This window comes from Fundulus heteroclitus, unplaced genomic scaffold (genome assembly GCF_011125445.2).
Source record: "Fundulus heteroclitus isolate FHET01 unplaced genomic scaffold, MU-UCD_Fhet_4.1 scaffold_548, whole genome shotgun sequence".
In the NCBI taxonomy this organism is placed as follows: domain Eukaryota; kingdom Metazoa; phylum Chordata; class Actinopteri; order Cyprinodontiformes; family Fundulidae; genus Fundulus; species Fundulus heteroclitus.
Genome location: NW_023396976.1, coordinates 63933 through 80466, shown reverse-complemented (window position 1 = coordinate 80466; position 16534 = coordinate 63933). Strand labels below are relative to the sequence as shown.

The 16534-nt window shown below is 39.2% G+C and overlaps 1 protein-coding gene across 1 annotated transcript in view; it reads right to left on the bottom strand.

The window, feature by feature from the left end:
- Nucleotides 1–240: 240 nt before the first annotated feature.
- LOC105937469 (BCAS3 microtubule associated cell migration factor) overlaps nt 241–16534 on the bottom strand; it is a gene marked incomplete at its 3' end in the record, with an annotated part of 67969 nt that continues 51675 nt past the window's right edge. Inside the window, 4 exon segments of the mRNA XM_036132816.1 lie at nt 241–324; nt 946–1022; nt 9049–9125; nt 9219–9326. Of these exon segments, the coding sequence (XP_035988709.1) occupies nt 241–324; nt 946–1022; nt 9049–9125; nt 9219–9326 (346 nt within the window).

Genomic DNA, 16534 nt, shown 5'->3' with positions numbered 1-16534 from the left:
TTCTCAGACATTTCTAATACCTTTGCTGCCTTTTAATAAGCAGCAATCTAGTCTTCCTGTTAAGTAAATTAAGTGAGAAATGGATGTGACTGAGTTTTCAACACAAGACAGGCATGGAATCAGACATGTACCGTTCTCTCCCCCTTTAAAAAAGTGTAGAGTTAAAACTGAATAGCTGACCTCCAGGTATTACTTCTGACATTAAAACTAGACTACATGAAAGATAAGGGTAGCGCTTACTTTGGCAGCATTGATCACTGTAGCTGTATAAGACTGTGCGTTGTCGCCACAGGCTCCTCCATGAGACTGGTGACATCTTATTAACTGCCATAAAGACAAATATATAAAGACATAAGCAAATATACATCAAAACCTCTGCAAAGACACAAAGTTGTAAATTGGTAAAAAAAATGAACCCAGATTTAGACATTTAAAGGGTTTGAGTGAACCATTGCTTTTGTTGGGGGCAAAAACAGAAAGACTGGCAAAACCAAGAAGCCAGTCTCCACTCATTTAATTTAAGCACATCAACTGTTGCAGTCCCACCCCAGTATTGCTCCAACTGTTAAAAAAAAAATACATTTTGTCATTTCAGAAAATCCTCAGGCAGTCACACAAACAGCGGTCCCATCTGTCAATTACTTGAGTGGCCCAGAACCAAAACACGGTTATGCATTAAATGTATTGCAGAATCTGCAGCAGAACATTCTGGTTTTTGTAAATACTTCACAATCCCATTAAACAGAAAATGCCTGCGCATCTGTTGATTTTCAAAAATGTTATCATCTGTAGTGGACTCTTCTTGGAATGAGTTGTTTATCCAGACAGATTAAAGAAGCAGAAAACAGATAAAAAGCATTTTATTTTTAGGGTAAATATGTCGCTTCTCTGAGATAAGGCAATTCTGTTACAAGATGAATGTGTGTGTGTGTGTGTGTAGACCACCTTGTTCTCAGCGTAGGCGAGCCAGCGGCTTCCAAGAGCTATTGGATTGAGGCAGGGACCAGGGCAGGGATAGCAGCCTGAAAACCCACAACACACTTATTTACTAAGAACATAACAGGACACATCCTAAATTATAAAAGCTTAAAAAAAAGCATCAAAATAACTGTTATTTATGTAGTACAGAGGATGAACACAGCACATCCACTTCTATTAATGTGTCTGTGTAGTCTCTTCATTTGAAAGACAAATGGGAGTTTAATGAGGGTGATGTATCGTTGGGGGTGCACAGCATGACCTAATGGCATCTGTGGTACCCAATAAATTGAGGAAGCCTCATTTGCTCATTGACCAACATACTAGTCCCTTTAGGGATACACTAACACACATACACACAATTTCAAGCAAACATGGCAGAGAATTTAAGTAAGAGTGATGATATATGAGAATATATCACACACATATGTAATTTTACAGTGATGGCAAAACACAAAAGGTTAGAACTCTTTGACCTCTCCCTGGACCACTTCTAGACATCTAAAAGGGAAGCTAGACTGTGCAATTACAGAAAGGCTGACCAATTCTCTGCAATGAAGTATGAGACAGGGAGCTAGCATGGACAAAATAATCAACTTCAACGGCTCATAAAAGTGTAGAGGGAAAAAGTCCTAAGCAGGACATCCCAATTTTACAGGACTGTACAGTTTGTACTGAAAAGATGGGGAAAGTAAAAGACCCAACAATGTATATAAAATGAGTCACAACAGGCATTCATAAATTCAGTTAAAATGTAAGCTACAAAAGCAAAGCTGCAATAATAACGGGCAAAAATTCATTCACAATAAAATGGAAAACCGATTATTATTAATATTAAAAGTATTATACATTTAGCACCACCATCCAAAGGGGTACAGATCACTTGCAAAAGGGAGGAAGACTGGAGTAAAAACGTTTGTAATCAACATCTTTAAATAATAAAAAAGGCAGAGTACAGAAAAAAAACCCGGAAAAACAAAAAAACGAAAAAAACAAAGATGTTAGAATTTAGCCGTATTCAAGAGCACAGAATCAACATGCACAGGCACACAGTCAGCTAATCTTTATGCAAAGAGGTGTGGGGCAACAATAATTTAGTGCTCAGGAAGCAAAAAATTTGGGGGCAGGCAGCACTTTGTGTGCTGTGCCGAGGAAGGGGCCGATGGAGAGGGAAAGGAGGGGCTTGTTGAGGTAAGCCACAAGTGCTGCTAGTAACGCCAGTGAGGCCCTTTGTGTCTTGCCAAGGCTGGGGTTGGGTCAGACAGTGAGATAACATGTGTTTGACATCCTGGATGGAGAACAGAGGGTAGAACGTGCAGAGGAGGCAGACCTTATGGGTGGAATTAAAAGAAGACAGTGTTCAAGGTTTTGATAGTCAAACCTTAAGAAACCAAAGTGACTCTGACTCACTCATTGGGATATTGTAATGTAACTTTTTCAGAACTAAAGATGTGATATTTTAAGGTATAGAGTGCGATCTTTCCAGAAATCTAGGTAAGAAACGCTGAAGTCACTTTTTGAACAATTGTACATGCACAAGACTGTCCTTCCTGCTTTTCTGCTCCTCGGGGGATCATGTGAAATCTTATTTCCCAAATCCATTCTGGTCTTATTTATTTCTACTGAGGCTTTCCTCTTCTTCTCATAAACTTGTAGGACAGATTGTTTCTTGCAAACTCTGAGCCATTTTGTAAGTATAGTGAGAGCAATGGAGCTACAACAAACGGCTAAAACCGGAGCTCACTGGATAAATAAACACTAGACAAGTGTATGTTCAATAAGAGAAAACTAGCAAGGAACAAGCATGTCACAATGTTTGGTATGTGGGACAATCAATAGATAAGATGATCCCCCCGATATTCGAAGGCAAAAAAAAAAAATTGTCTAACCTTTAAGTTCCTCACAAATTTCCAACGAGCTCAACAAGGCAGGATACAAACAGTAAATAAAAATAACACTGCATCCAAAAGTCACACAATTAACCAGTGTGTTGCTGCCATTACATGTAATGCTGTAATTTATAAACAGAGGAAGTAGTATTTCTCAGTAACTGTGTCACTCCGCAAAACCAAAAAAAACAATTTGAATCAAGTTGCTCAAAAGTCCTCACGCTTGTAAACGTATTTGAAAGAGTCCTGTCTGACGAATGCAACATGAATGCAGCTTTGTCTGTCTGTACGTCTTTAGTTCAGGAACAATTGAAATTTATAACTTCATTTAGTTCTTTTCAAGAGCAACTTATGGATTATTTTTTGCTATTTCTCTTCATCATTTATGGATGGGACTACGACAGGAAGCTTGGGACTATGGCAGGAAAATCTAGCGAGTTGGCTGACATGAATATGGACATACTGTGTGTTCAGAAGTCCAAATAGAAAGTTAGCAAATCTAGAACCCTACGAGCAGGCTTCAAGCTACCATGGTGTGGATGGGAAGATAAATGGTCTACGAGTTATCTTGAAGAAGGAGTTTGTCAGGAATGTTTTGGAGGTGAAAATAGTGTCAGACAGAGTCATGAGGCTGAAGTTAGAAATTGAAGGTGTGATGTTCAGTCTTTTTAGTGACTTTGTCCAGTTGGGGTTTGAGTTAGATGAGAAGGGGAAATTCTCGAGTGGGATAGAAAAAGTGAGGCAGAAGAATTGTGGATTTTGACGATTTTGTTGATTTTTGAAGTTACAGCAAAGAGTAGTGGAGCCATTAGGTTACAGGGAGCAGAGATAAAGAAGGTGGATTAAAGTACTTAGAGTCAACGGTCCAGAGCAATGGTAAGTGTGAAACATGTCCAAAAAGGTTGGAAAAGGGTGGAGAAAAGTGTCAAGTGTGTTGTGTGATAAAAGAGCATCAGCGAGAATGAAAGGAAAGGTGTACTAGATGGTGGTGAGACCAGCGAGGTTGTGTGGTTTTGAGGCGGCACCAAAGAAGAAACATGAGGCAGAGCTGGAAGGAGCGGAGATGAAGATGGTGGCGTTCTTTTTGGTAGTAAAGAGGGTGGATAGGATCAGGAATGAGTACATCAGAGGGACAGCTCATGTTAGATATTCTGGAGATAAGGCCAGAGAGGCCAGACTGAACTGGACATGTACAGGGGAGGGATAGTGAGTACATCGGTAGAACGATGTTGGGGTTAGACCTGCCAGGCAGGAAGACGAGGAGATTTATGGATTGAGTGAAAGAGGACATGAAGGTAGCTGGTGTGAGAGAAGACGATGCAAAAGGAGGAGTTAGATGGACACAGATGACTGGCTGTGGCAACTCCTGAAAGGGAAAATCCAGAAGAAGAAGAAGAAGAAGGTATATCAGTTTAAGCCATAAAGAACCAGCACCTGTTAATGGGTTTTATATGAGAGGCAGATGCATTAAATCTGAACTCAGTAAGGCTGGGAACTTCAGACTTTCCAAGTCAGAATTCTGACTTTAGTTCTGCTCTATTTCAGACTTTACATTTCCAAGTATAAATTGAACACACAATTTAACACAAAGACTGGCATCACAAAACCAGCACAGTGACCGCAACACAACAGGTTTCAAGTGTGCATGTGACAACCAGCACTTTACACATGCTCTCCAACTTGGTGAGGATGACCAACTCAGTTCCTTTTCCTAAGACAGGCCAGCTGTGGATCAATCTCAACTCCTTACTTTGCTGCTGTTTCCACACATGATGAAGATGTCGGGAACAGGAATTGGGGGCATAAACTTAGATTTGTCCAATAAAATGGCCACAAGCTTGTGGCCGTTTACTTCTGAGACAAAACAAGATTTTTTTTTAAACATTATCATAAAACAAAATTTTTAAGCATCCTGACAAAAGAGGGACAACATGTTTTTACAACTTTAATTCCAGTAGAATTACCATTGAACTCTTAAAAACATAAATGTATAAGATGAAGCTAGACATTAAGAGTTTAAATTTAGGGAAGTAACAACAAATTGTGGGATTTATAATCTATAGAATTATAAATTATGCAAAGAAAAAGTAGTTTTACCATGGTTCAGGGTCATCCCAAAAAAAAAAATCAAACAAGCAAATTATTCAGTTCACTAGTCCAAGGTCAGACAAGGCTGCAGAAAAGTGGGAAACTATTTATTTATGATCTTAGCTGTTTAGTTGCTGAGAGATCCAGCTCACCTGGATTCAGAACAACATGAGCATGAATGCAACACTAAGTGCTTTTAAAAAAAATATGACACACACCACCATACCTCCAGAGAAGCAGCGGACATGCAGTGGCAGATTGGCTTATCCAAAACAGATCCCAGAACATCACAGGGCCTTTTGTTTACTGCTTTTATGGACCAAACAGACCAAATAACGTTATGAAAAAGAGGCCCCCGCATTCAGAAACGATTAATAACTATTGAGCATGTTTGGTTTCCTGTTGCCCAGACGCTGATAGGGAAGGCAGGCAGACAACGAGGAGACACATTAAAGCCTGTCGGTAAGGTCAGTTTACTCCAGTCAATGACTTAAGTGGACAGCGATGGCCTTGTAATAGTCTGGTCTTTCTTTCACAGCCTCCTTAAGCAGAGCATGAAGGTACAGCAAACAGGATAAAAGAGTAGTGCTGTAAACAGTATCACTGTGAGGTCTCAGATGATGTTTCTGAAAAACACAACTTGAATGCACCACTAGACCACATCTTGGTGGCATGTAAAAACTTAAGCACGTCAGCCAATTCTCCTTTTAAACTGAATGGCCTAGTTAGTAAAAACCCGCCTATATAAGGCAGGACATTTAACACAAGAGGATCCACTTTTTGTGCCAATACCAAAAGGTAGAAGTAAAATACAATCTAAACTTTGCAACTCTGCATGATTAGATCATCATGATTAAACAATAGCCAGAAAGGGTGGACTATTTCAGGCCAACCTAAGGGTCCTAAGCCATGTTCACTATTCATACCTAGTCACATTATTCTGTAAGAATGGAACATCTGGGCAAAGTGTGCTTTTCAACTGTATCACACAAATGTTTATTTTCTATTTATTGATTTTCTTTAAATGGTTTTAAAGGAAACCCCACTATTTTTGATTACAGAGAAAAGTAGGGAATTATTCTCAAATATTTAAAAGCTTAAACATCTTAATCAGTGGATTTTTCAGGATATCGAATATGAAGAAATCCTAACCACAAAAAGATAAACTGGAAAAGCCTTTGATTAAATCTAATCTAAAGCCTATTTAGTCCTGCATCTTAGTCATGGTGACTGGTTCAATCACATGTATAAATGGGTACAGAAAGCTCCAACAAAGATCAAAACAAAATAACTCTGTGGTGGAAGCCTACCCATAAAGCATTCTCGGAAGCTCCAAAGATATAATATCCAAAGATATTTTCCAGACTTAAAATGTATACAATAAATCTATATGAACCAATTCACTTGAGCTTTTAAGCCCCGAAAAAGGTTTGAAGTAAAATCTTAGTTCTACAGAATTTTTCCAAGAATAAACAGTACAGCTTAGTTAACCTGTGTATGACACCAATAATATCCCCATTCTAATTTGCAAGCAACATTCATTAATAAAGATATAGGTAAAAAAAGACTTCCTTTAATAACAGTATCATTAGCATATTGTGTAAAATTACCACCAGACTAATAAAAGGATTGAACCTTTTTACCAGACAGCTACCCATTTTCTTCTATCCACGATATTTTCGAAGGAGGAAGTAACTATGGGTCCAACTTCCGTTTTTGTGTGCGCCACTTCCGTTTCAGAGCTTCCCTAGGCCAAATAACAGTAGCTTGACTGAATGATGGCTGATGGCAGCCTCTAAATATACAAATGATCCCGGTCTTCCTCGAAGTCATAAGCCCCATTTACATTACCCTTTTAAATCCGATCCATGCCGAGTTTGGACCGAGCTTGGATCAGTTAACCGTACCGAGCTTTGTTCTTACGACCATTTAGACATCATGCTAGCACGGTTCGTCGCCTCCTAGTGACGATCTACGGTACTACTGCTCTCTAGGATTGAAGGAGGGAATCAAGCAAATAAAAATGGCGGCGCCCGTAACATTCAGGAAGTTATGTTTCGTAATAATTGTGATATTTCGTTGTTTGCAGAGAGTCAGGCGAAGAAGGAAACCTTTGGTAGATTTACTTCACAGAGTCGGCTTTTGGGAAGTGGATAAGACAAACAATAGTCTAATCAGGGTTTACAGACGCAGGAAACGACAGACGTTGAGGTTCATCACACTGCTAAGCAAATCATCACTGGAAATCGTGTGGCAAGGTAGGTAAGCTAGTAGTTTTATGAATGTCTGAAATTTCTGACTCTAAGGAGATGACGAGGCCTGCTCATGCGCTCTTAGTTATCAGAGAACCAAGCCACTGAAAAACCGAGCCGAGCCCTGCAATCGAACTGGTACTAGATTTAGCGTGGTTCGGTTGTGTTTGGCACGGTGCAGTTCAGTTGCTTTCCATTTACATCTGATAGTCATCTCAGTTACCGAGCTCGGACCATTCTCGGCACGGTTAAAAAAAGAGTAGTTTAAATGGGGCTATAATGAGTAATTTGGTACAAAGTAGCTGCATGAATCGCTTTTTAGCCAGCTAAACAGTGACAGAAAGTGACCGACCGGAAGTCTCACACAAAAAACGTCAACTCACTGTCTCCTTATTTCCGTTGAAAATAAGGTGGAAACAAATGAAATATGGAATGTGCTAAAAACAACAAATATAAAATAAAACAGAGACAGAAAGGAAAGGGAGTGACATTTGGAAGGATTCAAGGAAGGAAAGCCAAAGGACAGGCAGTTAAAAGAAAAGTTTGTCAGAAGAATTGATTGAAGAACTGAAAGGAGGAAGGAATGGAAGAACTGATTGAAAAAAGATTAAAGAAAGGATTAAAATAGGAAGGATTAAGGGAAGACATTAAAGCTGCAGCAGATACCTTTTGTATAAATGTATTTTGTTTTTTTACAAATGTGTTAATACCGTCACTGACAGTAAAATATGAGACAGATGATCTGTGAAAAAAAAATCTATCTCCTCTGGCTCTACCCAGTGGTCCTACTGCCATTTGCAGAAATACACCAAGGTCAGAAACAGCCAATCAGAGCCAGGAAGAATGTCTGGCTCTGATTGGTTAACAGTGTCTGTCACTCTTGTGTACACGCTGCTCACAGCTCTACTGTCATTCAAGCTTGTCGGTGGGCTGCAGCTGTGTGCAGAAACAACCTGCTTTACAGGAAAACTGCCAGTTTCTGGAGAGGCACCTGCTCAGAGAACAAAGGCAGGGAAACATTGGAGCAGCACCGCAGGCTCTATTGTGGAGGGAGGGCTACAGCGCAACACAGAGAGCAAGGCTTCAGACCTGAAAGGTGTGCTTGTTTACAAGTTATAAAAAAAAGTCCACATTTTTTTCAGAACTACCTACTGCTGTCATTGTTGAGTGGAATACACCCTGAACAGATTGCCAGTCCATCACAGGGCAACACAGAGACAAACAGGACAGACAACCATGCACACACACACTTTCACACCTAGGGAGAAGTTGAAGAGACCAATGAACCACAGTGGGAGGAAGCCAGAGTACCCGGAGAGAACCCAGACAAGCACAGGGAGAACATGTAAACTCTACGCAGAAAGATCCCAGGCTGGTATTTGAACCCAGAACCTTCTTGCTACAAGGGAACAGTGTTACCAACTGTGCTACTTTGATAAGATTCTATACCTTTCCAGACTACATAATAACCCAGAAGGTAATTTTACTGTGGTTCAGGGTCACCCCAAAAAAATTAAATAAGAAATAAAACAAGCAAAAAACTAAATCCAAGCTTCCAGTGTGTCATTTCCAGTGAGTGTTGAAGTCAGTTGCCAAATAAGCTATGTTGCAAGGCTATGGTTCTTTTGAGGGAAAAGATCTACATATATCTAGGGAAGATTTTTTACATTACTTCAGATGGTCAGGTTTTGCTCTTTTGTTGGAGTATTTTTACATGACCTTAGGAATGTAAAGGTCAGATAAGATAACTTATAAAAACAATTACATTTCAAAACAAAAACAGAAGAGATCTAATGGATACATTTGTTCATAAAATATATATATACTGTATACTTCCTTACTTGTAACAAAGAACTTCTTGGTGAAGGTGCAGCTGTCAAAGGCTGCAATCTTCTCTTGAAGGCTTACCACAAGAATACTGTCAAAACAAGAAAAGACAGTCAATATGATGCAATGAAAATTTTCACTTAAGAGAAAATTTTACTTTTTTTTTTACATTAATGAGACCTACTGTTTGTTGCAGTGTAGATCATAGATTGGAGTCTTGAACTGAATTGATTTAACCATTTCCCCTGTCCGTAAAGAATACAGGTCAGCACAACAATAAGGGGGGCTTGTCCTGAAAAACGAAAAACAAATGCATACAATAAATTTATAAAGCAAATATAATTTTAAGATCAATCTATAGTTCCCAAAGATCGGCTCAGGGTCCAGCATAGTCTCAAAACGATCTTGAGAAAAATCTATCATAATGCTTTAATATTTATGCCATTTTGCCATAATATTGCCATGGATTGAAATAGTATAATGGCAGTTTGATTTGACTTGGTTTCTTTGCTTACTAGCACAGTTTGCATATTTCAAGCAGTTTCTCAGGAAACACATCGGTATTTTGTGGGCCGGAAGCTGAAAAGTCTTAGTTTCCTTTTCAGCTTAAGTATTATGCATGCTGTGGTGAGTGAATCATTTTCTCACATAGCTTGACAGTAAGTAATCTTACCATTGGGTCAAGCCAGAACTGCACTGGCTCTGTACCAATGGTGCATATGTGCGGTACACATGGCATACGAGAGTTGTGGTGCTCATGTGACAGATTTTTTTTTTCATATCCTAAAACATCTATGGCAGTTTGGCTTAAATGGTGATCAAATTCTGGACGCTACAGTGTTCAATGCCTAGGAAGCCGATGTGGCAACGTTATTTTCTAAAGCTGTGAAACACATGCCACTGAATTTATCGAGATGTCAAATACATTTGTGGCTGCCTGGCTTAGCTGGAGATTGGAGCTTTAATTCTACAGTGTCAGATGATTAGAAAGGCGATAATGGAGCATTGCTTCTTTAAATGCATGGCAGACATGCAAAGGTGTGACAGGGGGAGAAGAACCTCAAATACATAAAGATCTGTCATGGAGCGCATGTTGTCGTACCCTTTTCAGGTCTTCTGTCTACAGGCGTGCAATCGACCATCGACCTGTTGACTGTTATTGTGTTGTAGAAAAGTAATCTGAGTGCAGTTGGACCCTAGACTTGTGATGCAGTCTACAGAAATCAGGATGAATTATGTGAAACCTGTGGGAAGATGTCCTAATTACTACATAATGAGCACAAAATAAACAAGTTTAGGTCTATTAAGTGAATATTATGTTCAAAAGTACGTTGATTCTCATAAAATAATTTCCTAGAGAAGGGATTTAAAATCTGGGCCTCAAAACTGCTGACTTTCAGGCTTTAGATGTGTATCAGCTCTAACACACCTGCTTAGGTTAGAATCTTCCAAATGTTAGGTTCTGAACCTAGCATTTTTTATTTTGAAATAAGTTCCCCTGTGTATCACTGAGGCTTGGTCATCTATGATGCAGGCAACAGTTGACTCTTCTTCCTTCCTTAAGCCATGTTATAAAGTCTCCTACCATTGCTGATGGGGGACATTCTAAAAAAGCCTGTTTGCTTTCTACTGAAAGCATTCCAAAACGGTCAGCTGACAATTTAAGAAGGTGTGTGAAATTTTCCCTTTCCCTTTCCCTTCCGGAATGCCAAAACATTATCACTAATGAATCTGTTTAATTAACACATTCAACACAAAACCTGGCATACATGTTAGCAGGACTTTTTTCATAGAAAATAAAACTTCACACAGACAAACTGTTCACAGAACGGCATGCTTTGGATACGTAGCCATTACGGTTATACACTTGAAGATAGAAGCATACATTTGAAGCATAAAATATAGTAGAGTTTTTGTTTCCACCATATACTGCTTCTCTACTAATATATGGGAGTTTTCAATGTGAAAGTGAGACATATGGCCCTGAAGAAAAGGAAATGCTTTGACATAAAACACATTTAGGAAAAGTCTTTCAATCATCACAGCAAAGAAATGAGTTGCATGAGCAAGCTTCTCCAACATCAGGCTGTGGCTGCTGGCAAAGAACAAATGCACACATAAATCTTAATCAAGAAAGACCCCACCACCACAGTTACCCCCATTCCCCAGTGCCCCTTCCCTTCCTTTGTGAGGAAAGCTTCCACTGGTATTCTGTCCTCTGTCACCCTTGGTGAGGCCTGTGGTGCCGAGCTGGCTGAGAACAACCGGATGAAACAAAAAGATGGTTTTGTTTTTAAGCCCTGAATCAGAGTGCTTTCTTTCAACAATCCATTTATTCTGCTTATACATACCAAGTGGACTCTTTATTAGTCTCAGCAGGGACACTTTTCAGATATTTGGAAGACAATGATTAAATCTTAAAAATTACACAAAAGGTCAAAACACACTAAAGTGTTCCAGCAATCAGTGAGATTGGACATTCTGCATCTTTGTATGGGAAATGTATAACCAGAACGTGTGCACAATGATGAAAAAGCAGCTGTGCAGTTGAATTGTGACTGAGTTATAGAAGTAAAACCTGGTTGTTTAGATGAGATGATCAAAGAGGAAATGTCTTCTTTATCGATAGGAGCCCGAGCAAGACATATATAGAAAATACACATTACCACCTAACAGCCACTGCCAAATCACTGAGAGAAATCTGGACATTATTCAAATGAGGAGCTCATAATGGAAACCCCATCATGCATTACCGGAGCAGGATGATGTCAGCCCTGGTGAATATCCCAACTGCACATACTGCACTGCCGACCCATGCCCGTTTTCACAGTCAGCGATCTTCCAAGTTTTGTGTTCTTCTTTAGATTGTAGGATGAAGTAGATTTTAGAAGATTTACTACCATTATGCATAAATTACACCTGAGCGACAGAAAGAAAGTGTCATCCCACTTCCACTAATCTCTCTTTACAGCAACTATTAACAGTTGAAAAAAGCATCAATCAGATTTGTGAGTGAAAATACAGCAGGGTTTCCTCCAGTATATTAAAAGCCTGGCAGGCCGCCAGGATTTACTCGCAACTGACTGAGGGGTTGACTTGGCCTTCAAATTCCCAGATCGCACTTCAAATGACCGTCTGTGGGATGTGCTGGATAAATAAATGGGGGCTAAATCATAGCTTATAAGACTGCAAAAAGAAAAGAAATGGTTTTGATCAGCAACAGCCCGCACTACATTATTGTTGTACTCCTGTGTGAGGTTCAAGTGTAGCCCAACAAAGACTTTACTTCCTAAAGACATTTACCTCCATCCCCAGCTGATTGTAAACTTCTACAGGTCAGTGGTAGAGAGCGTTCTGGTGTATTTCTGCACTTTGTGGTTCTCCAGCTGCTAAGGATTACAGGAAGATCCTGCTGTAGGTGGTAAAGCTAGCAAAATGTATTACTGGATCACACCTGCCCTCGCTAATGGACATTTACACCTAAAGCAAGCCAGTACCATTTCAACAGACCCCATTTCTTCCACTCCCACATAGTAAAGGTTTCAGGACTTTAAAGCGAAATACAACACTTAAAATTATTTTTTTTATCCCAAAGTGATTACAGATATAAAAAAAAAACAACTGCTCTCTCTCTCTGCAGAATGGGGGGCTCTCCATTTTTCAAGCTCAGGTCCTCTACCAGAGGTTGAGCTTGAGGGTTCTTCTTAAGATCCTAGCTGTTCCTAAGATTACACTCTTCTAGACTGAGATGTCTGATGTTTCTCCAGGTATGTTTTGGAGCCACTTCTCCAAAGTGGGGGTTACTGCCCTGAGTGCTTCGATGACCATGGGCACTACTGTTGTCTTCACCTTCCAGGCTCTAGCTCTTCCCTGAGCCCTGGTATTTCTCCAGTTTCTCAAGCTCTTTTTTCCTAATGTTTTCCTGATTCTATTTTAAAGCAAGTGGCTGAACAGCAATGAAGCATTTGGATCTCTAAAAAAAAAGCAAACAAACAAATCTAACCCTATTACCAAACTGCAGTGTTACAGTGCATTTATCACTGCAAGGCTGTGATGCTGCTTGGAGATGAACAATGAGTTATTTGCTTCTTTTTGTATGGATATTTTGTAAACAGGAAAAAAGGTAGATGACCCAGACAATCACTGAATCAATTTTTTGATCTGATGGTTGACATCTCCATCAACATTTTAAAGGTCCTCACTTACAGCTGCCCTTACAAATCTAGACTACAATCATTAAGATTAATACTGAATTTCTCTCCAACAATAATTTACTTTCAGGTGGCTGCAACATCGATTTCAGCATTATCAGAGTCCAATCAATCCAATTCATAGCTATATGCTGAAAAATGGTGCTTTTGGATTGATTCAAAGAGACAATGATAACCCACTGTTATAGAATCAAAATGGCACAGAGTTCAATTGTTTTGTTTTAGCAGTATTTTAACAAATGGCTCAGTTCTAATGGAGGCAATGCAGGGTCAGATATAACAAGATTTCCTGATGCTGGGGACATTGGGGCGTTGCTTGAAAGCAAGACTAAATCACAATTATCATTATGGATCATGGCGGGATGTCAGTCCTTGCACATGTTAAGGTGACGCCGAGCACCATTGCCCAGCTCAGTAACAGGCCTATTATGATGGCCCTATTAGATCAATGTGCCAATTACTATTACTCAAACTGGCTCTTGGGTTTGAAAGCATTCAAAATGCAGTGCATGGCAGAGAGAAAGCTTGGCTCATTTACTACATTTGACAGGAAATAAAACCCCTCCAAGAACTAAAGACCAAACAGGGGGCTCTCTTGGATATAAACATTACAAAATGCAACATTAAGAAGAGAATAGTTGGAGTATAGAAAACAACACATTCAAGTTGCTAAGAAAGAACCCATTAATTATTCTGATGGATTCTGATTATTGATTCTGATTAAAAAGGTGCCATGAGGAGCTGGTGGTAGACTTTCACAGGAGCAGATAACCGCTTTGATAACAGTTCATATCCAGAGAACCAATGTTGAGATAGTGGACTTATAAATACCTAGGTCTTCACCTGAACAATAAACTGGACTGGGGTCACAAACACCAATGCTCTTTACAGGAAGAGTCAGAGCAGACTCTACCTGCTGAGGAGACTGACACTTTTGGAGTGTAGGGGGCACTCCTGAAGACCTTCCTTGATTCTGTGGTGGCATCTGCCATCCTCTACAGTGTGGTTTGTTGGAGCAGCAGCTTATCTATAGCTGAGAGGAAGCGACTAGATAAACTCATTAGGAGGGCCAGCTCTGTCCTGGGACCCAGTGGAGGTGGTGTGAAATAAAAAGGCTTTATCAAAAATAACATTACTGATGGACAATGTCACCCACCCCATGCATGGAGCTGTTGCAGAGCTGGCGAGCTCTTTCAGTGACAAGCTGCTGCATCTCAAATGCTGAAAAGAACACTTCCTTAGGTCCTCCATCCCAGCTGCTTTTAGACTTTATGATCTCTTCTGCTCACCAACAGACTCAATAAGTGTTTAAAACATGCTAATAGTTGCACGGGGTCTGATTTGATCAGGAATCATTTATGTTGTCTGTCATACGCTAATGTCCATTTGCACACACTTTATCTACACTGAGTGCTTGCTTGTACAATCATGCATGTTGAATATTTTCTGACATCCTTGTCTAAATCGCCTGATGTCTTTCCTCTGTTTAACTAGAATATTTAATGTTTACCTGAATATGCCATATTATTGATAACTGTGCAGTGCTACTCTGACTTTATTTTTATTTTGCATTTCCGAAGAGTTCATTCTCTATTTCTTTAGAGAAATAACTAACTTTAGATTAGATTAGCTTGTTGTTTTTTCCATTACTGGTTTAGTGTGCAACTCTATGTGTTTTCGCCACTCCCATGTCAGAATTGTACCATTGGGGAACATTAAAAGGAATTTCTTATCTTATTTCCATTTACTTTCAGTTTCAATGATATTAGACTTTACATTCAGATTTATGCATTAAGTATGGGCATGAAAGAAAAAAGCACTGTCTTTCACCTCATAAATACAGGTGAAAGACAGTAAGATTGTTGAATGAATAGGTAAAGTCACTTGAGAAAGAGGACATGGTTAAATTACCTGGTAAACCTACTTTCTGAGAAAAGTCCCTTCATTTGCAGTTAAGTATTTGGGCTTCACATGGTGCTAAACAGCAAAAAAAAAAATGTATCTGCTGGAAGAAATTAGAGTAGGGAGTAGGATACATTCTGTTGAAGTCACACATATGGCAAAAGACTTTAATTTCCTTTTAAAGCTATTAACTGTGGCATTAATAATGCCGTGTTTGATCATCAAAATGTGTCAGGTACAGCTGACAAGTGATACTTCCAGGAACAGGTGTACTTTAGTTAAGAAAAAGTTCATCCACATTCGATGCTTGTTGCCTCAACCACAGTCCAAGTGAGACTGTTCTCATCTTAAATTGAAATATTGTAATCTACACGTCCGCTGAATCTGCTTTTACTCAGTCTCACAATAAAATTTTTTTTTGAGAATGTTTAATTTATTGGTTATATATACATTTGGGTGTGTAAATTGCTCTATAACTAAAGCTTTTAATAAAAAAAATCATATTTCTAAGCAAATTATAATTCAAATATATTCTAAGGTGTTACTTGTATTATGTGTCATTAACTATTCATTAATTACAATTCAGGATCCATTTCGTCATTTTATAGACCCATATTAATGCAGTCTGTGTATTTGAGCTCTGATAAAATAAGTTAACATCTGCTTTTTTTTGTTTTTACTTCAGTTCTGATCTCATTCAAAGAGGCTAAGACAATCTGGACACATTTTTATAAGAACATGAGCTAAACTAGGGACTTGAAACCACAAGATTTTATGTGGATATGAAAAACATAGATGGAAGCCATGAAAAGGAATTAAGAAATAGGTCAGTAATTTAATTTACAAGTAAAGGATGTTACCACATTTCCTACTGGTGCAAAGTTTTACAAGGTCCCCAAATACGTATGGCAATTACACGGTGTGGAAATGTTATACAAACACAAGTTCACTTTGGGATGTCGTTGCTGGGTTTACAGAGAGACAGAATTCCGACACTCCAACCAGAGACTGGTTGGATTTCCGAGGAATGGTATTTCCATTGACATCAAACTTGTATGAGCCAGAAACTGATCTGAGAAGGCCAGAAAGTGTAGTTTCCATTAAACAGTATATGATTGTAATATTTCTTAACAAGCACTAAAAACTCCACAAAGAGTCAGAGAGAGAGAGAGAGAGAGAGAGAGAGGTAAGCAGTTGAAGAAGGCAAGCTTAGAGGAGGAGGGCCTGAAGTCACAGTTGAAAGAAAAGTAATCTCAGCAGCCAGCAGAGGGCAGAGTGCATCCTAAAGTGCAGAAGACAGAAGGAGAAGGAGAGGAGCAAATTCTTCAAAACCACTTCAAGCATGTCAGACAACTGCTTGAGGAAAAAAGAAGTGGGAAGCAGGAGA